At 38.4% G+C, this 23,903-nt stretch overlaps 1 protein-coding gene across 1 annotated transcript; it reads left to right on the forward strand.

Annotated features, from left to right (window-relative positions):
* Nucleotides 1-3,015: 3,015 nt before the first annotated feature.
* Nucleotides 3,016-23,230, forward strand: LOC124290575 (organic cation transporter protein-like). Its single transcript, XM_046727323.1, has 10 exons — nt 3,016-3,158; nt 3,618-3,703; nt 5,556-5,736; nt 6,281-6,435; nt 19,442-19,583; nt 20,235-20,453; nt 20,878-21,104; nt 21,358-21,533; nt 21,824-21,975; nt 23,125-23,230. Exons 1-10 carry the CDS (start codon nt 3,016-3,018, stop codon nt 23,228-23,230), a joined length of 1,587 nt encoding a protein of 528 aa, XP_046583279.1.
* The last annotated feature ends 673 nt before the right edge of the window (nt 23,231-23,903 follow it).

Raw genomic sequence — 23,903 nt, forward strand, 5'->3', positions numbered from 1 at the left:
AAAACCCCACATTACTTTCGGGAAACTGGCATTCGTTTTGAAGGCGTTTCAAGGTCAAATCACCACGCCACGACTTGACTCTGCGACACGCAACATCGCCATTGAAAGAATGCACGCTGGAGATTACCAATCTTCTGTTGCCAGGCGTCTGAATGTTAGTCTGAGCAAGATATCACGGCTTGCAGCTCGTTACAACCAAACAGGTATAACACATGACCGTCCCCGTACAGGCAGACCTCGAGTTACCACTGCAGCCCAAGATCGGTATATCCGGGTACTACATTTGCGTGATCGTACTGCTACGACTGAGAGCACAGCAGCTAGGGTGCCTGGACTTCGGAGGATATCCGGTCAAACTGTACGGAACAGGTTGAAAGAGATTGGTCTGAGAGCCAGGAGACCCGACGTCGGGACCGTGCTACGTCGTCACCATCACGCTCAACGTCTCCGTTATCTAAAAGTATCCACTTGGTTGTATTGACATTACGTTCTTCTAAACTGGTGTAAAAATTCATGCACTAAAGTCTATTTGTTGACGAGTTATACATGTTTGAAAATACAACATTTTCGCAACAGATTTCTGGTCTGTGCGTTTCACTTTTTGGGATAGTATATATATATATATATATATATATATTGCATAGATAAATAAAAACAGAATGCCGTTTTCTCCAACATGTTTCGTTCTTTACTCTTCAGGCAGATTGTAGCGGTTGCAGTATGACGTCATTACATATATATTGTGACGTCATAATAGGGACAACATTCTAGAACGACAAGGTCACAGCTTGCAATGGTTTAACATTGGTTTGTACTTGTCTATGAAGTAGTGTTCTTTTAAAATTCGTTTTACTTTGTCCGAATTTTGAACTTGATAAAAAGGAAATATTGTTAATTTAACATCGTTTCCTTTCGCAGGGAGATTTGAAACTCCGACCTATAATTGCAGGCACAGCGTGTGCTACACATAGACTAAGTAATTTCATTGATATTTTATTGAAACCAATCTCATCAAATGTTAAAAGTTTTACTCGTGACACCATGCATTTCCTTTCCTCTTTACCACAAAAAACGTTAATGAAACAAGCAAACTTGTAACTTTTGATGTAAAAAAATTTGTATTCAAATATCCCACATAGCCTAGGAATTAAAGCGTTGGATTATTGGTTAAACCGTTGTGAAGAACACATACCTGAGCGAATTTCAAAGTCATTCATTTTGGAAAGCGTTGAATTCATCTTAAAAAACAATATTTTCTTTTTTGACGATAAGTACTATAAACAGATTAAAGGAACAGCCATGGGAACCAAAATGGCGCCGACTTATGCGACGCTTGTCTTAGGATATCTGGAGGAAAAGTTCAAGCATAAAATCAGTCAAATTCTTGGAGAGGATGTTGCCCATTATTTCATGGAAAATTGGAAAAGATTTCTAGACGACTGCTTCATAATTTGGCCATTTTCTGAGGAGAAACTAAATACATTTTACGAACTATTAAATAGCATGGACGAAAATCTTGTTTTCACTATGGAGGCAGATGAAACTAAAACAGCTTTCTTAGACACAATGGTCATCAAATCGGGGCGGAAATTGGACACAGATATCTTCTACAAACCTACAGATACGAAACAATATTTAAACTTCAAATCTTGTCATCCGAGCCACACCAAAAGAAGTCTTCCATATAACCTGGCACGAAGAATATGTACAATAGTTTCAAACCAAGACACCCGCAATCAAAGACTGAATGAACTTAGGACGTTTTACTATTACGGGAATATCCAAAATCTCTTGTTGAAGACGGAATATATAAAGCTTTACAGCTTAATAGAGACGATCTTTTGACAGGAACGATGAAACAAACCAATGAGGAAAAAGTAATTGCTTTTGTATCTACTTATAATCCGTTGAACCCAAATGTGTTCCAGAACATAAAAACAAATATGTGCATCTTAGAACAAGATGAAAACTGAAATCAATGCTGAAATCTAGAAAAATAATAAATAGCAAAAAAGACAAAATCAGAATCTTAAAAGATACTAACAAAAGCCAAATTTATTTTAAAGAAACAGAATTTATCAAATCCTACTGTGTCTAGATGCAACAGAGGTAACTGTGGAACGTGTCGACATATTGTTGAAGGACACTCTGTAACTTTCACGAGACACGGAGAATTCTATGTAAAACAGAATTTTGACTGCTCTTGCAAAAACATAATATATGTCATAACATGCACAGGCTGTAATGAACAGTATATTGGTCAATCAGAAAATTTAAGAGCCCGGGTTCGTGTCCACAAACAACAAATAAAGTGTCCTGAAACCCGATGTATCCCACTGAGTGAACATCTAGATGTCTGTGCGAAAGGAAACGATGTTAAATTTACAATATTTCCTTTTTATCAAGTTCAAAATTCGGACAAAGTAAAACGAATTTTAAAAGAACACTACTTCATAGACAAGTACAAACCAATGTTAAACCATTGCAAGCTGTGACCTTGTCGCTCTAGAATGTTGTCCCTATTATGACGTCACAATATATATGTAATGACGTCATACTGTAACCGCTACAATCTCCCTGAAGAGTAAAGAACGAAACATGTTGGAGAAAAAGGCATTCTGTTTTTATTTATCTATGCAATATTTATGACTGAACACCTGTACTACTTTGGACATTTTGTGCGTATATATATATATATAATTCTGGTTCGAACCCATTTAACGTGTTTGCACCTTTCCCATAGTAATAATAATTTCTAAATCCATAGACAATCATACCACTTCCTCCTCAATTAAAATCACACTAAAATGGAATATCCTCTACGTTTTAAATAGAGTTGTTATTGAATGTAGTAGTAAACATGCCTTTAACATGTGTCCACGTGCTGTCTATATCACTAGTATTGCGTGAATATGGCTGAAAACCATATCCGTTAACCCACATTTATTTACTTATTGACTCTATCATTCTTGTGGCTTCAGAAAGGAACTCTCTCTCTCTGTTCGTGAAGATAAAATGAAGTTTGACGAGGTTCTGTTGCACCTGGGAGAATTTGGACGGTATCAAAAGAGATTGTACTTTGTATTATGTATACTCACGTTTATGGTGGCCATGCAGAGCCAGGTAGTTATATTCCAGCTGGATACACCAAATCATCGGTATGTATAACCCGTATATATTTCTATCCATCCGTAAATGCATAGACGGCGACTTCGGCATATCGGCATTCCAACAAACGTGTCATCTCTTTTGGCAGACATTTCGCATGAATGTGCAAAGGGTTTTGGTCGCTTCTATTTAGACCACGCAATCTAATTGTATAGGTGCTCCCTTGGCGTTAACGACACCTATCAGGTACAGGACAAGCATCACTCTTCCCTCATCAACATGTCCATCCCTTGGGAGACAGAAAGGGACAAGCAGGTGCTCTCCTCCTGCAAAATGTACCAGTACCCTCAAAACGGCAGCCAACCAAACAATATGACAGCTCCGTGCAGCTCATGGGTGTTTGATCGGTCCACGTATGAATCGACACTGACGGAAAAGGTAATATACACATAGTACTTAATTAAGCGCCCTCCTGTTCTAGATCTGTGTCAGTCCTTTCATACTTCTAGAAGGGCAGTAATGAGTCAGAGTTGGATGCCTGAGGACCCTTCGGGACTTCAAACCAAGCGACATGGGACGGTCATGGTTGACAAATGTATGTTTTTCGCATCTAGAGTTATTTCAAACGAGCGCTCGTGGCGACGGGTTCACGCCTCACGTAACGTGCAATCATCCGCTGGCAGCGCCGGATAAGCCTACTGATAACAAAGTGGCAGTTACCAAGCTGGCGCCTTGGTGGCCTTGAATGACATGCCAGATGCATGCATAACCGCTTTCTGCCATGTCAGTCCCATAGAATGTCTTCTCCTCACGATATGTTTTAGTAAGTTGAACGAATAATTTCTTCTTTTTTGTGCCATAGTTCAGTATAGTCTGTGACGACCTTGTTCTGCGATCCCACTCGAACATGGCAGGGTTTGCTGGGCAGATGGCCGGAACTCTCATCATGGGACTATTATCAGACTTGTGAGTACAACCAAAGGGAGTACAAGCACTTCACTTCACCAATATATCATATGTCATGAATACGTGGTATTACAATAACTTTGTACGACTCTAACACGCCCTGTTCATGTCTGTAAATGATCATACATTGTCACAAGATATATAGATACATTAATAAGTATAAGTTATACGACTAGTATGTGCAGTATAATTCACGAACTGTTTTTAATATAAGTGCAACGAAGCGGCGAGTAGTATAACCAAGCAGTACGTGGATTAAATTGCACATACGAGTCGTATAACTTACTTACTCTGCGACAATGAAGAAAGAACTTAATGTGAATGTGAAAAATATCAATAAAAGCTAATGCTGACAAATACCTTTTTGTGTCACAATGCTTGCGCGGGTGTAAAATGGACCGTAATTTCTATATTAAACACATGACAATATGTCATGTAACTAGTTCTCTGAATTTCTTTGTTATGACTGAAAGTAAGTATCGGAGTTTCGTCGCCATCATATTACAACAGAATATAAAGTTTTCTGTCTTTCTTGTTGTTCAGCGCTAATGTGGGATTGGGTTTCTGCTGTGTTAAGTGTTTTACATCATCGCACACCAGAGGTAATACGGCATAGACATGTAGTCATGTGCCGAATTTATCGTCCGTGCACGGTTGTCATTTTCAGTCGACCACTTTGTCATTCTGGGCCAGTATTCAACGAAAACATTTGCCTTAGGTAAAATGGAGGAAAAGAAGACGTATCTTTCTCTGTCAGATATTATAGATGATGATGAACTGATATCTTCGTCTCAAGTCATTGCCGATGATCAAATGTTTGTCGACAACTATGACTTTTAATCAGATGGCGAGGATGTTATCGCTTCTACCAACTGTGAAGATGACAGTATGAAAATTGCACGCAAGCCCGAAAGATGTAAATATTATATGAAGTCTAATATGTTAATAATAATAGACAAGAAATACCCTCCTGTATTTTATTCTCAATGAATGCTATCGACTACTTTCCAGATATAATTTAAACTCTCTATCAGCAGCTTCAAAAGTATTTTGGTCTACGCTGTTTACAACTAGTGGTTATTTTTGAGTGAAGCAAACAAAATCTGTTTCTAGCATTTTCGACAGTATTTATTAGATCTGTAACGAAAGCAGACAAAATGAAATTGAAAGTAATTCTGTCAATATTCCCGCTAATAACTATATTTTCTTTCTTCTCTAGACCGGTTTGCTGATCCTAAAACGCATGAAGAGATGATCGCACAGAACAGTACTCTGTGGCACCTGTTGGTCAGCACACCTTGGCTAAAGTTGTCAGAAGGCTGAGTCAAGAAGGTGAGAGGTTTTGCTAAAGTTTAAGAAATAGTGTCTACATATGCAAGACTAAAAGGTTAAAGTCAGGTTTTCATTTTTAATGTTTTAATGAAATTATTTAAATATTGCTGAATGAAAAGATTAATGTACTTATGCATTGTATTTTTCAGGTTTCTTCACAAACCATTCATTGAGGGCAACATGTACAACACGACTATTCAACAACGGGGTGGATGAGCAGTTGATCGCACGAACCAGTCGGCACAGAAACAATGCAGTCGGGGAGTACAAACGTGCTAGCGAGCAACAAGAAGAGATGGTGGGCAACCTCCTAAGCCACAGAAGAAAACGGTCATAAAGGCTCTGCGAGGGCAACGTCCACAACGACCACATGTGACGCTGGGTCTTTGGAATTTACTGTCAATGTCAAGGTTGCAAAAAATGCAATTCCCGAAATAAAGGTTGATGTGATGCTTCCAAATTGCATTTCCGTGTCCTATTTCGGTTGGTTATACTACACCCGAGAACAAACAGTCGTGTAAATAGTGACAAACTGCAGATGATACCCGGTTAATCAAATACTTAGCAATTAGTATCGTGCATGTTTTAGACTTTACAAATAGTAATACATATTAATAATAGGACAAAAGGTCATGTTGAAATATGCCACGTACATTGTCCCAATATTGGCAAACAAAACCATGTCCTTAAAAATGGATATCTAGGTTCGGATATTTCCGGCAATTTAAACAACAAACCAATGAATTTGAAGAGTACTATAATTTGTAAGCTGCACAATTGCTTCCCACATGAATACAAGCTCTGTCCAGAACGTTGCCTATAAGCATTCTTATCAAACGCGATAATTAAGCTTCACTTCCATACTCATTTTCAGATTCGGACGACGTCCCCTCGTTTTGATCAGTTCAGTGGTCAAGGCGATTGTCACCATCAGCATGGCCTTTGTCCCCAACGTGTACGTGTACATGGCGTTCAGGGCGCTGGCGAGTGTGTGTGGGATAGCTGCCTTCACAAGTTCTCTTGTTCTGAGTAAATATGTATTCATACTTATGATATCATTATTATTACATTAATATTACTTTAAAGTTTTGCTGAGTCAGATAGGCCGTGGGCCGAAGCCCCAAATTGTGTCAAAGTGCTTTAACATATCTGGTGAATACAAAGTTAGTGTTTTATAGTTAAGGCTGTTATTTATAAAGCATATTAAAAAACTTTTCTTGTTAAATCACTTGCACATTAATTATTTAGAAGCCCTTGAATGAAAAATTCTAAAGCAGTGATTCACCATGGTTGCAACGTATTTTTGACCAATCAGAATACAGGAAACAGCTATTGTGTGCAGTGCTACAACATGGCCGCTGCCATGGCTGTGGTATGTTTATGTCTCATTACTGACAATAAAATCGGTGATTTATTTCCATTTACGGATATAACATTAGCAAAAGTGAGTGAATGTGTTGCAATATGGAAATAACTAGATGGCATTGAAAAATCTGTCTCTGAGAAAGTTAATACAGCTTCTAAAAGCACAGCTAAGTTCCATCTAAAGTGTTACCAAACATTTACTGGTAAGACTAGCATTGAGAGAGCTTTGAAACGAAAAGACAAGGGTTGTTTGCATAAAGGATGGGTAGATTCTATTCCAAAAAGAACAGGCAGAATTATGTTGCACTTTGGCATTCATGCCTTAAATGGTAGATTAGGTAATGATTTATGTGGCCAATGTATATGCTTTACTCATAACGGTTGCAGTGCTGTTGACTACATGTTACCTTCTTCATTATTTCCTTGCACCACACAGTTTAATGTAGGCACACTAGATAACTCGTGTCACTTTCCCCTGTCATGCACATTCAAGCTCATTCAAACACATATACCTCTAATACACAGGAGGTCTATGAAAACAGTGCATTCATTACAAACTTTACACTTGGTAACACTTTTTCAGAATAGAATAGAATAATACTTTAATGCCTTTTCAGGAATTGTGTTGAAGTCAGCTGATCACACACAAAAAACATATATGATGCTACATTTGCTTCAACTAACATAACCACCTTGGTGGGATCAGGAATTAGAAAACATAAAGCATGACAAATATGCAGCACTCAGAGCTCATAGAGATCACAATGTAGACTTAAATATCTTCAGACAGTTACAAACACTCTTCAAATGTACATTTAAACAAAAAAAGATGACGGTTCCAAAACATACAGATAAATTAGTAGCAGCAAGCACTAACCCTAAATTATTTTGGAAAACACTTTCAAACAATATCACAATCATGTCAACAAATTGAACAATGGATAGATCACTTCTCAAATCTTTTATGCATTAATACTCCTCAAAGCACACAAGAACATTTACCATCACCTTTACAACCTACAAACAACACTCTCTTTTTTAAACCAACCTTTTTTGCGAACAAGAACTATTATTTTCTGTTTTCCAAATAGTAAAACCCCTGATCCATGCGGAATTTCCACATGAATTTCTGAAAGAGTCGAGAAGTTTCATTGTCCCAACTCTCACTGTTCTTTTAATAAAATTTATGACTTTGGATATTTCCCTCCCATTTGGGGTAAGGGCATTTTACGCCTTTTGTTAAAATCTGGCTACCCCCGACAATTACAATGGTCTATCCCTCATTGACTCCCTTTGTAAATTATTTACATCAATTCTAAATAAAACATCAAAGTATGGTGCGATTTAAATAATATCATTTGTGAATATCAGGCTGGTTTCTGGGAAAACTATTCTAAAATAGACCACATCTTTACACATCAGGCTATCATACAGAAATATTCATTTAAGAAATAGGGTAGATTTTATTGATTTTTCAAAAGCTTTCAAGACACTTAAACATGATGAATTTTTACATGCTCTCCGTAAGGCTGGGTTAGATGGGAAGTTTTTAAACATTATTACTTGTATGTATTATTCACTTTGTGCCTGTGTCAGTACCCTTGAGAGACTTTCTAAACAATTTTCTTGTAATGTGGGTACCCGTCAGGGATGCATTTTTAGCCCACAAAAGTTTATAATATTTATCAATCATTCATGTACAAGTATGCAACATGAAGGTGGTAAGGGAATATCTATTTCCACTGTTTATAATAATGTGTATGACCTTATGTTTGCTAATGATGTTTCAGCTCTTTCAGACATGTGTATTCAAGTGCAGACAAATGATGACTGCCCTTGAATTATTTTGTAAAGAAACAGGAATGGAAGTAAATCTTAAGAAAACTAAAGCTGTTATATTTAGAAATGGAGGGCCTAGATCTTTTGAAAGGTAGTATATTAATGGGGAATAATTGGAAACTGTGTCCTTTTTTTAAATATAAGGCATTATATTTCCGTATTTTACCCCATTCCATGTACGTACAACTTCTGCTTACCAAGTTCATGAGGGTCCGTATAACCTTAGTGTTGATTATATATATTTTACATAAAAACTGTAATTAAAATTACACAATGCTAGGTTATATTTTTTTGGGTTAAATAATAGTACTCTGTATTATATTTTACTGATGACTGCGTCAGAATTCGTCCCGTTATATTATTGTGCATGTTTGAACTTGTTCGCTGCTGATTGCTATTTCCGGCTCAAATACACACGGTAATCTTAATCTTAATTATATTTCTTTGGGTTTAATAATAGTATTCTGTATTATATTTTACTGATGACTGCGTCAGAATTTGTCCCGTTATATTATTGTGCATGTTTGAACTTTTTCGCTGCTGATTGCTATTTACGGCTCAAATACACACGGTAATCTTAATCTTAATTAACTTATAGAGCAAAAACTGTAATTAAAGTCACACAATGCTAGGATATATTTCTTTGGGTTAAATAATAGTATTCTGTATTATATGTTACTGATGACTGCGTCAGAATTCGTCCCGTTATATTATTGTGCATGTTTGAACTTGATCGCCGGGAAACATGTGCACAGCTGATTGCTATTTCCGGCTCAAATGCACACGGTAATCTTAATCCCTGCAAATAATACAATGCCCAGCAAAAACAACTTATAACTTAAAAGGTAAATAATCTTGTCTAGTGATGTTTAATTGCAAATTTGACGTCTCTACTGACAAAGTCGTCTTCTGTTGTTTGTTCACGCGAAGTGATACGATGTTGTTTTCTTACCCCTGGAAAAAAGTTTGACGAAAGCGTAACCCATGGATAAGACGACCCCCTTCTACAGACTGCTTTTTTCGGTCCTCAAAATTCGGCTTATAGACGGTAATATACGGTACACCAAAACTTATTTGATCAAGAGCACCCTTATGTTTAGCATCTCAAGCCAGAATTACGCTGCAGGGACAATCTGCCACATTCAGTCAGGCCCATAGAATTGCAATATGACCTACTTATTTTAAGATACTTTTTACAAAAATCAAGCTGTACAGATTTAATACTTTTACAATAAGAAGTTCCCAATATCTCTAAGCCATAGCATAAAATTGGTGTGATCAGTGAAAAAATCTTTTTTGAATAAATCTGTACAATTAATGTTTCCAAATTTCTTTTGAAAATGATTAACTGATAAAATTGCCTTTATATGACCCATGTAATCATATATTGGTGTAGAGAAATACAACTTCCCCATGACAGATTACCCTTTCACAGTTACCTTATGGTTAAGTCATTAGATGATAGTAGTAGAACAACATGGGCATCAAAAGGTAAAAGTATTCTTTTAAATTTTGGTGTTGGATATGTTTGGTTGAGCCCAGATGTTCGTGATTTAAAAATGTTTATAAGCTTATTCAAACAAAGATTATAAGATAATTTAAAGCAGTCTTGGTACACTTCCTTCAGTAATTCCTCCAAATGCAATTATTATCAGTATTTTAAGGCAGTATTAAATGTTGCATGTTATTTACCTAACCTTTCTACCCATTTAAGAACTGCTTTAGCACAATTTAGGTGTAGTAAGCTGTAAGATAGCTGTAGAAACAGGGCGTTATATCAACACTGACTATAATCAAAGATTCTGTACATCATGTAAATAAAGGTCTAACCTATATTGAAGATGAATTCCATGTATTGTTTATTTGTGAATCCTATTCACAACTCTGAGAGAGGTATATTACAAAATTTGTTAAAAAGCCTTACACTTTATATTTTTTAGTTAATCTTCTAGAGAATACTAACGTAAATTTAACTTGTAAAATATGTTGCTTTATGTCTATTTAATGATAAAAGGATTATTATAAACACTCTTGAAAGATCACTGTGCCCCTGAAGACACTGTACTTTTAAATGTATTTTGGGCCTATGGCCTTTTACTGGAAATAAACTCTGACTCTGACATTCAAATCATCAGCATAATGTGTATTAATGACTCATACTTTCCATTCTGTAGATATTTCAAAAGTATAAATACTGTCATATTATTTGTCTGATGAAATCTGTTTCCAGAAAGCTGAAACTGATAGAAATTTGGGCCTGTTACCATTCAAATTTGATAGTTTCATGTGATATATACATGAAAGTTATTTGTATCATATATATCAATTAAATTTAAGTAATTAATTAAATCAGTTGCAAAGACGAATGTAATGTATGATATTCCATAGAGTGTGGTGGCTGAGCGGGTTGGGCGGCTGACTTTGTGCGCTGGCGATTAGGTGCCTGACTCTAAGGGTGTGGGTTCGAATCCCGGATGGGACTCAACCCAATAGAAGTACTAGACTCTGTACTTAACTAAGAAAGTGTAATCCCAAATGTAATATATGTTATATTTGACCACTTTCTAAATGGCATTGTGCAATCACAGAGATTCATATAGTTCTTTGACAATACTCTTTTTTATTTACATGATTGGTCGTGTAATGATCAACACCCTGAACAAAGTTTAGTTGGTGAAATTTTTAATTCAAGAAATTTGAATTTTAACAAATATTTACTAATTATGAAATTATGAAAACATTTCTAATGTTTCTACAAATTACTAGTGCACAAGTATCATAAAAGGCTGTTACCAACAGGCCAAGGTCAAGGCCGTGTAATCAGAATCCTGCCAAGGGGTACCCTTTTTTCAGGAGCTGTGAATCATTAATGTGCAACTATTTTTCCAAGAAAAGTTTTGATTCTTAACAAGCATATCCTGGGGATCATTTTGATATATAGTTCTTGTATTTACCAAGTATGTTGAAGAACTCTCCTATTTCTAGAGGCCCTACAGATTTCGGCCCATGGCCTAAGAATAACGTGTCTGCGTAGGGTACCCTTTGTAGGACCAACAAACTTCACTTAAACTTAATATTGACTTTTATTCTCTTCTTTTCTCCCTTAGTCAGAACTAGCAGATTAACTGCAATACAATAAAATGAAACTCTCTTAAAAAATTGACTGACAAAATAGTAAAATAGCAAACATAATACTTATGACAAATAGACTGACAATATGTATACACTTGCTACTTGAGCTTAATACTTATAACATAAAACCCTATTTCAGCGTAATATCAAAAGTTACTTCCAAGAATTGCAAACAGAGGAACAGTTTAATTTACATACCTAAAAACACCCTAGCAAATTATTATACATAAAATGATAAATTACAAAATAAATAGAAATAGCTCACCATTACTGTATTCCCATAAAGATAACTTTAACTTCAACTTCAACTTGACAAACTTCATGGACATTGACAAACTGCCATGTGCACCCTGTCATGTGATCTGTCATATGTGGTATGAGAAATAACCAGGGTTCCAATAACTCAAAGCAACGGCTAAAATAGAATCCACCCTGAATTACCTCCCTTAATAATGGAATACTTAAAATTAATGAAATGATAGGAAATTATCTCCCTTTAACTAATAACTTTTAAGGAACAAATGCACAAACCTATTCAAGCTTAAAATGAAATAGAAAAATATTAATATCTTAAGATGAAGAATAAATAAATAATATTATATGAACTTATACTTAGAAAAATAATGTAAAAATTTACTTTACTGGAAAAATTAACTTGCTGATGAACTTGAAGACTTAATACAGATACAACTAAATGAAAAATCCCATTTTGGCTATTACATACCGGCCTCCTAATTGTGACATTTAGGTGAACAATTATTCTTCCTCTTAAACTTATGGACAGAATATGACAAGAAACTTAATCACACAATACTAACTCACTTGAAATAATGTAAACTTCAACGAAACGTCTTGATCACTGAAAGTTCATATTGACAACAACATGTTTAAAGTTCATTTGATAACACTTTAGAGTTCATTTGCCATGATCAGGCACAACTTATCAACAGGACGCGACAACTCAGACGTGGCCGTCTTCACTTTGACTACTCTCATAGCCTTTTCTGTCTGTCATAGCCTCAGTAACTTTACCAAGACTCCAGCAGTTTCTTGGTGTATTGTCGGCGAGCAGCACTATATCGCCAACTTTCAGATTTCTTCTTTTTAAAGTCCATCTTTGCCACTCTTACAGATTGGGTAAATATTCCTTCACCCATCTCTTCCAAAATATATCGGCAAGGTACTGGATCTGACGCCACCGTCGACGACAGTATTGGTCATCCTTGCTGAATAGTCCAGGGGGCATCTTCTCTCCAGCATGACACAGCAACAGGTGATTTGGTGTTAGAGGCGAAATGTGATTAGTCACTAGATACCTCAGTTAGAGGTCTGCCATTTAAGATGGCTTCAGCTTCACACATTAGAGTGTACAGTCCTTCATCGCCCAATCTTACGGTTTGCTCATTCAACAGAGACGTAAGAATCTTTCTCACTGAGCGGATCAAGCGCTTCCAGATACCTCCAAACTGGGACGCAGCTGGCGAATTAAACACCCATATAATCCCCTTGTTCAGCATACCATTCTTAATTCTTTCAGCGTTCATCTTCAGTAACTCTTCACGGAGCTCTCGTTCACTGCCGACAAAGTTGGTTCCATTGTCTGAGCGGATAAGAGGCGGGGAACCATGTCGTGCTATGAACCTCCTAATGGCGTTTATGCAGGAGTCTGTCTCTAAACTGCTTGCGAGCTCCAGGTGAACTACTCGTATGTTCAGGCAGGTGAAGATGACGCCATAACGCTTGACCGAGGCACGGCCACGTTTCACAAGAAATGGACCAAAATAGTCCATTCCAACAAGTGAGAATGGAGGAATGTCACTTGCCAACCTATCTTCAGGTAAATCCGCCATTTTCTGCTCACATAGTGGGGCTTGATACCTTTTACATATGACGCATCTGGAGATCAGGCTTCTTATTGCAGCATTCGCTCCAGTGATCCAATACTTCTGTCCTAGTTTGGACAACATGGCGTTTCTTCCGAGATGACCAACAGACTTGTGAGTCTCTTCTAGGATAAGTCTGGCAATCGGCGAGTGTCTTGGAATGATGATTTGATATTTGGCATCAAAGTTCATGTGGGCATTGGTCAGCCGACCACCCACTCTGATGTGATGGTCTTTAAGGAAGGGGTTGAGACGATATAGAGAGCTTGATTTGCTTATTCTTGTTTCTGTATCTTCGAAGCTTTAAGCTCCTTTGCAAAATACTGCCTTTGACTGCGTCGAATAAGAACTTGCTCTGCTGCCTCGAGAACTTGAGTTGTTAGGGTCAACTTTTCTTTCTGGTGTGCACTCCGTGTGGTAACTTTGAAACTTCTTTTACACTTTTGCTGCAGGAATTTCATGAACGTCAGGAACCATCCAACAGCTTTCTTAAGTTTCGTCCAACTTGAATAGTGATTCAGCAACACGTCAATAGCATGGGGGGTAGATTTGTCTGCGTCGATCATAGCTGTGTTCACAGGTTCTTCACTTCAGGGTAGTTCTCTGGGATAACGTCCAGGCAGAGGGGAGGCTGTGACCAAGTGTAATCTTTCTCCCACAGGAAGTCTGGACCATGGAGCCAAGTTTGAGTTAACAAGAGCTTCTCTATCTTCATACCTCGATCTCGCTGTCTCATTGGCAATGTAACGAAGTACTGACATGCTGTCAGTCCAAAATGTGACGCTTGAGATGGGGAGGTTAAGCTCTTTCTTGATCATGTGTACGAGGCGCACTGCAAGTGTGGCTGCTGCTAACTCCATCCGAGGTACTGTCCCTTTCTTGATTGGGGCCACCCTGGATTCAGCCATCACAATTGAATAATGGACATCACCGTTTTCGTTGACTTGTCAAGTAAATCACCACCCCGTAACCTACGTCACTTGCATCTGAGAAAGCATGTAGTGAACTTGAGCTGACTGTTCCAAACTGGCGGGGCTTGTAAGATCTTTCTAGGCAAATGTCTTTTAACAGGCAGACCTGATTGCCAATCACTCCACAATTTGGCAGATTGATTGTCTATTACCTCATCCCAGCTGTACTCTGTACATAGATCCTGGAGGAGAATTTTGGCTTGCAGCGCAAATGGCGATACAATTCCCAGGGGATCATAGACTTGGCCCACCAATGACAAGATGCTTCTTCTTGTGTTTGGCATATCACTTTCGATGATGTTGAAGCTGAGAATATCCTCGTCTACAGACCAAAATACACCTAGGGCGCGTTCGTTAGGGAGTATGTCATGATCTAGGTCCAGTTGTTTTACACACTTGCTCTTTCTTTAACTGGCACAGACTTAAGTATTTCGAGGCTGCTACTGACCCACTTCGTCAGTCGGAAGTTACCTTGGCTGCAGAGGCTAGTTACATGTTTTACAACTTGGATTGCCTTTTCCTCTGTAGGCTTAGATGCAAGACAGTCGTCCACATAGAAGCTTGACTTCAATGTTGATAATCTCTGGGTCATAGTGACCTACATTGTCTCTGGCAGTCTGTTGCAGGGCATATGACGCACAACTTGCAGAGGATACAGCTCCGAACAGATGGACTAGCATTCTGTACATCTTCGCCTCCTTGTTATAGTCGCGTCCGGCCACCAGTAGAATCTCAAGAAGTCGCAATCTGTAGGTGGGACCTTCACTCTGTAGTACATGGATTCGATATCTGCGATGACAGCTACCGACTCCTCTCGAAATCGAAGTAGGATACTGATGAGACTTGTGGTGAGATATTGGCCTTGCAGGAGAGCGCTGTTCAACGACACGCCTTAATATGTCACAGCACAGTCAAATACCACCCGGATTTTGTCTGGTTTCTTAGGGTGATACACCGCATGATGGGGAATGTACCACTGCTTTACAGCCTTTCCACCTTGTTCATTATAGGGTACTTCTTCTGCGTAGTCTTTAGAGATGATATCATTCATGAATGTCTTGTAATCATTATGATAATGTTCATCTTGTTTGAACGTTTTCTTTAGACTTGTGAGTCGCCTGAGGGCTTGACTTTGGTTGTTCGGCATTACATTATCATGCTTGAAGGGGAGTCTGATATGGTAATGTCCGTCTTGGAGATATATAGAGTGTGAGACTATCTGCAGGAACCTTCTGTCATCTTGAGATAGCTCTTGCTTGTCATCAATTCCCTTTTCTGGGAAGTCATACTTAATGGATTCCTTAACTAACTTGTTCAACGTCTGGATTTCTTCTACTTCACTTATAGCCTTGATCCTTGTCCGAAAGAACGGGTAGGTTGGTTCTTCTTGCATGGTACGCATTACGTTCCAGAGAATCCACCCCAGACTTGTTCTTGTGGCATGAGGACTGCCCTTGGGGCCTGTCCTCACTTCGAGCGGAGAGTACGCTTCAGGGACGTTACAACCAATCAGGGGATCAATGTCAGATACTATCTGAGGGATATGCAGGTCGGATAAGTGAGACCACTGTTACACGTCTTTGCTTGTAGGAATATGTCTTGAGGTAACGGGAAGAATATCTTTAGAGTAGAGCGTGGGAAGGGAGATTGTGTTATTACAGCTAAGGTTATGAACTTGCAGTCCGTTGACAGCTTGAACAGTTGACGTGTGAGGTTCACCCATAGTGTCGATTGTAATCTCAACTTTCTTGCCGCAGCAACCCAGCTTACTTAGTAGAGCTTGGGAACAGAAGGATACCGTGCTCCCAGGATCCAGGAATGCGTAGGCAGTACACACTTTCAGACCATCTTTTCTTGAGACGCACACTGGGATAATGGCTAAAGTACTTTCAGCTTCTCTGGCCTCCATTAGATCACCACTCTCATCAAGCTCAGTATGCGCACTGATTTCTTTCTTCGTAGTGTCACTCAGCATGTGTAGAATGGTCTGATGATTGCCTTGGCACTTGTTGCATTTCACATTTAGAGTACATACTTTACTTGAGTGACCAGGGGAAAAACATCTGAAACACAGGCTGCTGTTCCGTATGAAGATAAGCCTGTCCATGTGGGGCTTCGCCATCAGATCTTGACAATTATTCACCTCATGTCCTTGCTTGTGACAATAGATGCAAACCTTGACGTTATCTTGAAATGGCTTTCTGGATCTTGGCTGTGGAATCTTGCATGTGTTTTGAAATTGAGAGTTATGGCTTGCTTGAGTAGCACTGGTGCTGAACGAACTATTAAGATTTCTTTTAAAACCTGTGCTGTTTCTCTGTCCGGCAACTGGCTTGGTTGGGACTTGAAGAGCATCTTGACCATATATGGGATCTGTGGCTTTCTTCGCTTCTTTCCTGACAAACTTGACAAAGTGACTAAACCTGACGTGCCTACCACTTTCTTTGACTTGTGAGACGACATTTCTCCATCTTTCATGATAATGGCGAGGAAGTTTCATCACGAGCTTGCGCAGATTGTCAGGGTACTCTAGTATCTTCTCCGCTGGAATCGCCTTCACTGCATTTTCACATTCAGAGAGAAAAATTCAATACTCATCAAGCATCTTTGCATTGTCAACTTTAATATCAGGCCACTTTAACGCACGTCCCATTAGAGCAGTCGCAAGTGATTCGTCAATTCTTCCATAGCAGCCCTAAAACCTCTCCGTGCTGGTAGAAAACTGTATCCAACAACTATTCTTCGTGCTTCACCAATGGTAAATTGCTCCAGATAGCTCATGCATTCGTCGTCAGAGTCCGTATTAGCAATAACCTTTGTCTTGAATTGTCTTAAGAATTTTGGGAACTCTAAAGGGTCGCCACTAAACTTTTGAATGTCAGCTGCTGTTTTTCTCAATTGTTTAATGGCAGAGTTGAAGACATTGGAAACTTCTGTGTTTACTCGAGGGGGTTGACTAACATGATCTTCCAACTCGCTGTATTCACTAACTACAGACCCTCTTCTCACTGTCACTCTTCTTCTCGACCCTCTTTCTACTGAGTGCCTTTTTACTGACTCTCTTTCTACTGAGTGCCTTCCTTCTGATTCTCTTCCTACTGACTCTTGCTCTTCAAACTCATTCAAAACTTTCGACTTTTCCTCAGAAATATTTAATTGTGTTTGTATCTCAAACTCTTCTTCTTTCATCTTCACTTTTAACTTCTCAATTTCCAGCCTCTCTCTTTCTTTAAGTGTTTTTGCCTTAGCTTGTAATTCTATTTGCTTTTGTTTTTCTTGAATTTGAGCCGACAGAACAGATGTACAAGATTTCTGACTTGCTTTAGAACTGGCCTGTTTCTTACCCTGGGAGGAAGTTTTTTAATTACATGATTCACTTCTTTGAATTTTCCCAAACTGTATGAAGTAGTCTTCTACCAAAGTTTTGAATTCTATCAATACAGTGTCTTGACTGTCACATCCTTTCTCAAAGTTGGTAATTTCAGGCTCAGCAAGTAATTTGGCATACTCTTCCCTTGCTCTGTATAACTTGTCATACTTCACTCACCATTGGCTATACTTCACTCTCACAGCTTCTATTTGTTCTTTCGAAACAGCTCCCTGAACAAGTTCACCCTTTATGTTTTCTATTTCACTTATTAGGAACCTGAATATAGTTCGCACATTCTTAGACTTCACTTCCATACAATACATCAACCCCCTTTCAGGGAGCTTTCTTTCTCTACATTCTTTGTCTTTTTCTTCAGTCATCTTTCAGAGAAAGTAATGTTAATGCTGTAGGACCAACAAACTTCACTTAAACTTAATATTGACTTTTATTCTCTTCTTTTCTCCCTTAGTCAGAACTAGCAGATTAACTGCAATACAATAAAATGAAACTATCATAAAAAGTGACTGACAAAATACAAAATAGTAAAATAGCAAACATAATACTTATGACATAAAACCCTATTTCAGCGTAATATCAAAAGTTACTTCCAAGAAATGCAAACAGAGGAACAGTTTAATATACATACCTAAAAATACCCTAGCAAATTATTATACATAAAATGATAAATTACAAAATAAATAGAAATAGCTCACCATTACTGTATTCCCATAAAGATAACTTTAACTTCAACTTCAACTTGACAAACTTCATGGACATTGACAAAAAGTCATGTGCACCCTGCCATGTGCTCTGTCATATGTGATATGAGAAATAACCAGGGTTCCCAGAACTAAGAGCAAGGGCTAAAATAGAATCCACCCTGAATTACCTCCCTTAATAATTGAATACTTAAAATTAATGAAATGATGCGAGTGAGTGAGTATGGTTTTACGCCGCTTTAAGCAATTTTACAGCAATATCACGGCGGGGGACACCAGAAATGGGCTTCACGCATTGTGTCCATGTGGGGAATCGAACCCGGGTGTTCGGCGTGACGAGCGGACGCTTTAACCACCAGGCTACCCCACCGCCTCGAAATGATAGGAAATTATCTCCCTTTAACTGATAACTTTAAGGAACAAATGCACAAACCTATTCAAGCTTAAAATGAAATAGAAAAATATTAATATCTTAAGATGAAGAATGAATAAATATTCTTATATGAACTTATAATGTAAAAAGTTACTTTACTGGAAAAATTAACTTGCTGAAGAACCTGAAGACTTAATAAAGATACAACTAAATGAAAATAGAAGAAAAATCCCATTTTTGCCCTTACACCCTTCTTAAGTGCGGCAAGAGATGGACATAACCTCAGTCATGGAGCTAGCGAGTATATCTATCGACCACTAGATTAAATGTATTATCTGATAAAGGACATATACAGATAAACAAGGTATATTTTTCTCTTTGAGTGATGGAACTGACAGGACCTTCCAGGAGAGTGTTTGTGGGAGTCGTCGTGGAGATATTTTGGTGCTTCAGTCAGTTTACCTTGGGTCTTATTGCCTACTTTGTCCGCAATTGGCAAACTCTCCAGCTCATCACAGCTTTTCCGTTAGTTCTCAGCATTCTTTGTTATTGGTATGTATTGCATCCAAACTGACCTCATGCTATGACAGTATTTCCTCCAATCAATTCACAGTTAGTTATACGTGTTTCACGCTTAAAATATAAATGCATTCTGGGGAAAACTTACTTCAGACCTTAGGCATGCTCGGTTAAATTCATAAAAGGAGATAAACCATCACTGACACTATTTTTGTCATGAATAAATCAACACGGATCAACGAGACATCTGATTTCCCATTAACGAATCTGTCCGGAACTGTACACAATACGTTATTATTTCCAGTACAAATGCAACAGTTAGGCACCTTCAGGTATAGTGATATAGTTGAAATGATTTTGTGACTTTGTGGCGATGACATGTATTGGATACTGTGACCTACTCTGACTATAAATCCCCACAGGGTCATTTTTATGTAACTCAAGTATCATTCTATTCACTGTAAAACACTAGATCCACGTCGAATCGTTATATTTAGACAAACAATGATTAGAAAAGGAATGACTGATGTTGACGAAGTCTGCTGGAAACACGTTGCTTCTTCTAGGTATCTTAGGTTTTAACACCTTAGGTTTAATATGTAATCCCTTTTCGACATCTTCTCTGTTCGGCTTTTATAAACATGTGATACATGCCAGGTTAGTTCCGGAATCCCCTCGATGGCTGATAGCACGTGGTCGCATACCGGAGGCTCAAACAACAATACAGAAGATGGCTTCTGTGAATGGTGTCGAATTTACTGAAGAGATGGCGGAGAACATTACAGTTGTCAACGAGAAGCAGAAGACCGTGAGGGTGACGCAGATGTTCAGCACGCCGTACTTGCTGTTCATCACGCTCATCATCTTCTTCAACTGGTGATAACCCATGAATCATGGTCAAATTCAAATTAAGGCATAAGCAAAGTGGGTGTGATGATAGCGGCATTTCCTCAATTGCTATGCTTGAAACGATAACAAAGCAAGTGATGAATTGATCAGTGTAAATTAGGATGATTTCAAGTGTTTTCAAATTTGATATCAAAAGAAGGACGCTTTAGTGATAGAAAAAAGATATGTTTCTTTTGATGATTTGCAGTTTGCTCTGAAACTATTGTGTAAATAACACATCAAATCGTTGTCTTTAATCAATTGTGTAGTTATCGTAACAATATATAACGGCAGTTAAGGTAATGGGTATTGTTTGAAAAGACTGGTATTTTATTTGTTTACTGATGGGCAGGACGGTTACAATGTTTCGTAAATTGAAGATCCTTTCAGTCTGCATATTCACTTCCTAAAGGTTTGTGGCAAGTCTGGCTTACTATGGTTTGAACCTGAACGTCCAAAACCTCAGTGGCAACATCTACCTCAACTTCACCATTTCCAATACTGTTGAGTTGGTGTCGTATATTACATGTATGTTGCTGCTGGACCGACTTGGAAGGAAGTTCGTACAGAGTGGCTGTCTTCTCCTCGGCGGAATAGCTTGTGTATGTACAATGTTCCCAGTCATCTATGGAAACTCGGGTAAGAAGAAGACAGAGAGAGAAATGTTAAGTTAAGTAACACAGGAAGTGTGTGTGTGTGTGTGTGTGTGTGTGTGTGTGTGTGTGTGTGTGTGTGTGTTTCTTTCATTTTTCATATGTATATCAACACTTAGAAATCAGTCTGCTCTTTTTATGCTTTCATCTTTGGAAATTCTTGCGAGTTACAACATTGTGTTCAGGTGGTAGTTCACCCCATGTAAATTCATTGACTTGATATATTTTTCCAGCTACAGACTGGATGACAGTCGTACTAGCCATGATCGGTAAGTTGGGTGCATCGGGAATATTTGCTACTGTGTACGTTTACACAACGGAGTTGTTCCCTACTGTGATAAGAAACTCGGGTCTGGGAGTCAGCTCCTTCTTTGCCAGGATCGGTGGGATGGTCTCCCCTTATATTGCAGATCTGGTAAGAATATATATGTGTCTGTGAATATATGAACTCATGTAATGATTACTGAATATTATTATCAAGATCCTTAGGATCTGTTTTAGGGATTTATATTACTCTATAATATTCCATCTGTAAGTGTATCTAGATTAGTTTCTCATCGTCAGTGTGGAAATTTCTAAGGTCTAATTATTTGGAAATGTATTGAATACAAGAGAGATCCCTGTGCCAACAATGTTTGTCCTTGTTGCGTCATACTTGATTATTGAAACATGTTTGTGATTTTGGCTGTTCATATGATTCTTCAGGGTGTATTACTTGGCGGTGACATGAAGGTGGCGCTGCCTCTCATCGTTTTCGGAGGTCTGTCAATTGCCGCGGGTCTGTTGACACTGTTCCTACCAGAGACATTGAAAAGGAGGCTTCCTGAAACTATAGAGGACGCCAAGAATATGCGAAAGTGAGTTGAAAGTATGCATAAGATAATTTTATTAAAATATAATTCAAAACGTCAACTCCAGAGACCCAAAGAGATTCCAATAGTAGGGGAAAATTGTTAAAATGTATCACTGAAAATCAGTAAGGATACAAGGTGTTTCGAACAAGGTAAGCGTGTCCTACTCAATTAATTCTCAGAAATATGAAAGTGCATATTGCCAATCGCCGCACCCCGCAGTACTCCTGCCTAAATCTGGTTTGGTCTGTAAATAATCGAGTCTGGACCAAACAATTCAGTGATCAACATCATCAGCATCGACGTACACAACTGGGATAGGATGACATGTGTCAACCAAGTCAACCAGCCTGACCACCCGATCCCGTTAGTCGCCTCTGCTGACAAGCATGGGTTGCTCTAAAGACCACATTTTACCCGGATCTTCACGGGTGGCCTGAATCAGAACTAGACAATCCAGTAATCCGTACCCCCGAGTATTCGAACACATCGTTGTGGTACAACGCCACGCTGCCAACCAAGCCACCCATAAATGTAAGTGCCAGTGTATAAGGAAGGATGAACTCCCTGGAAAAGGTCACAGTATCGCCAAATATGCTGACAAGCAATTTCGCTTTATGTCATTCAGCTCAGCTCAATGAGTCTGTCCTTTAATTTGAATTACCAAGTAGGAACTTAGTCTGACGTCGAGTGACCAGACACGCAACTCCAAGCGGTCATGGATCTTCTGTTGTATGTAAGCAGCAAGCTGGTACGTCAAGGTTTTCGTACATAAATGTCCATGAGGATGAAAGTCCAAACAGATGATTTCAAGAACAAATCCAGACTGTAAGTCCTAAACTGCCAACCTGTCACCGTATCCCGCTGTAGGAAATGGAAACCCGGTACATGAAAGCACGTTTACATCACCTCGTGCATATCGGCCCCATGACTGTGCCCTTGGGGAATTGTGCACTGTGATATGTCAGTTCTGCATCTAATACAACTTTATCCTTAGCACACTGAGTCTGGTAGAGTGCTTGTATATTTCAACACAAATATTGGTAATTATATTAGGTGTTTATACATTGGATTATGCCATAATATGATACAACCCTGATGGCGTTTTATGTGCTAGTTGTTACTTTTCCTAATGTTACGTTTTTCTGTTCTCAGGAAATGTACTAAGACGAAGAGTGAGCGGCATGATAAAACCACGGATGTCGAAATGGAGAGCTTCCAACGTATGACATGTCGTCTGGAACCATCCGAAGAAATCTAAGATATTCCATAGATTGAAGAGAACCAAAAACACTGTGTATTGTGACCATTTGTGTATTACCTATATCAGGTTGTGCTGAAATTTCTCTATTCTGTTCCTAATATACTCACATGGAAACGAATAAGGGAACACCTGAAAGTACAAGTATTCCTTTATTTTTTTCCAGGTTTCTTCACAAGCTTTGTATTGAAATTCTGGAAAAGAATAAAGGTACTTTCACGTGCTCCTTATTTGTTTCCATGAACATACGTTCTAAAGGCTGAGAAACACTATGTTCATAACATTTTATCTGACCTCATCTTAACTCATTTCATCACTAAAGGCTGCCCAAGTTTGATAAATCAGTGGTTGTGGTGCATATGTTGATCGGCAGGAGGAGGATATCATGATTTGGGTGGAATATCTTTCCGGGATACTCCCTGGATTGTGACCTCGCACTAATTAGGTCTAATTAGCAACCATCCATTTCACTATCAACCATTGTCCAATTTTTGACAAAGTTATATACATCGGTACAAAAACATGGCATCGAAAGAATAAAGAAATTGATGTCGAGAAGTCTTCGTCATCCATGGTTTCTTCATAGACAATATAGACAACAAGATAGCTATATCGTAAAGCATGTGTAAACTGCCTTTCTCAAACTCTAAGCATAGCTGTCATAGTGTGGAGT

Source organism: Haliotis rubra, unplaced genomic scaffold (assembly GCF_003918875.1).
Source record: "Haliotis rubra isolate DU_JTF1 unplaced genomic scaffold, ASM391887v1 Scf47, whole genome shotgun sequence".
NCBI classification, from domain to species: Eukaryota; Metazoa; Mollusca; class Gastropoda; order Lepetellida; family Haliotidae; genus Haliotis; species Haliotis rubra.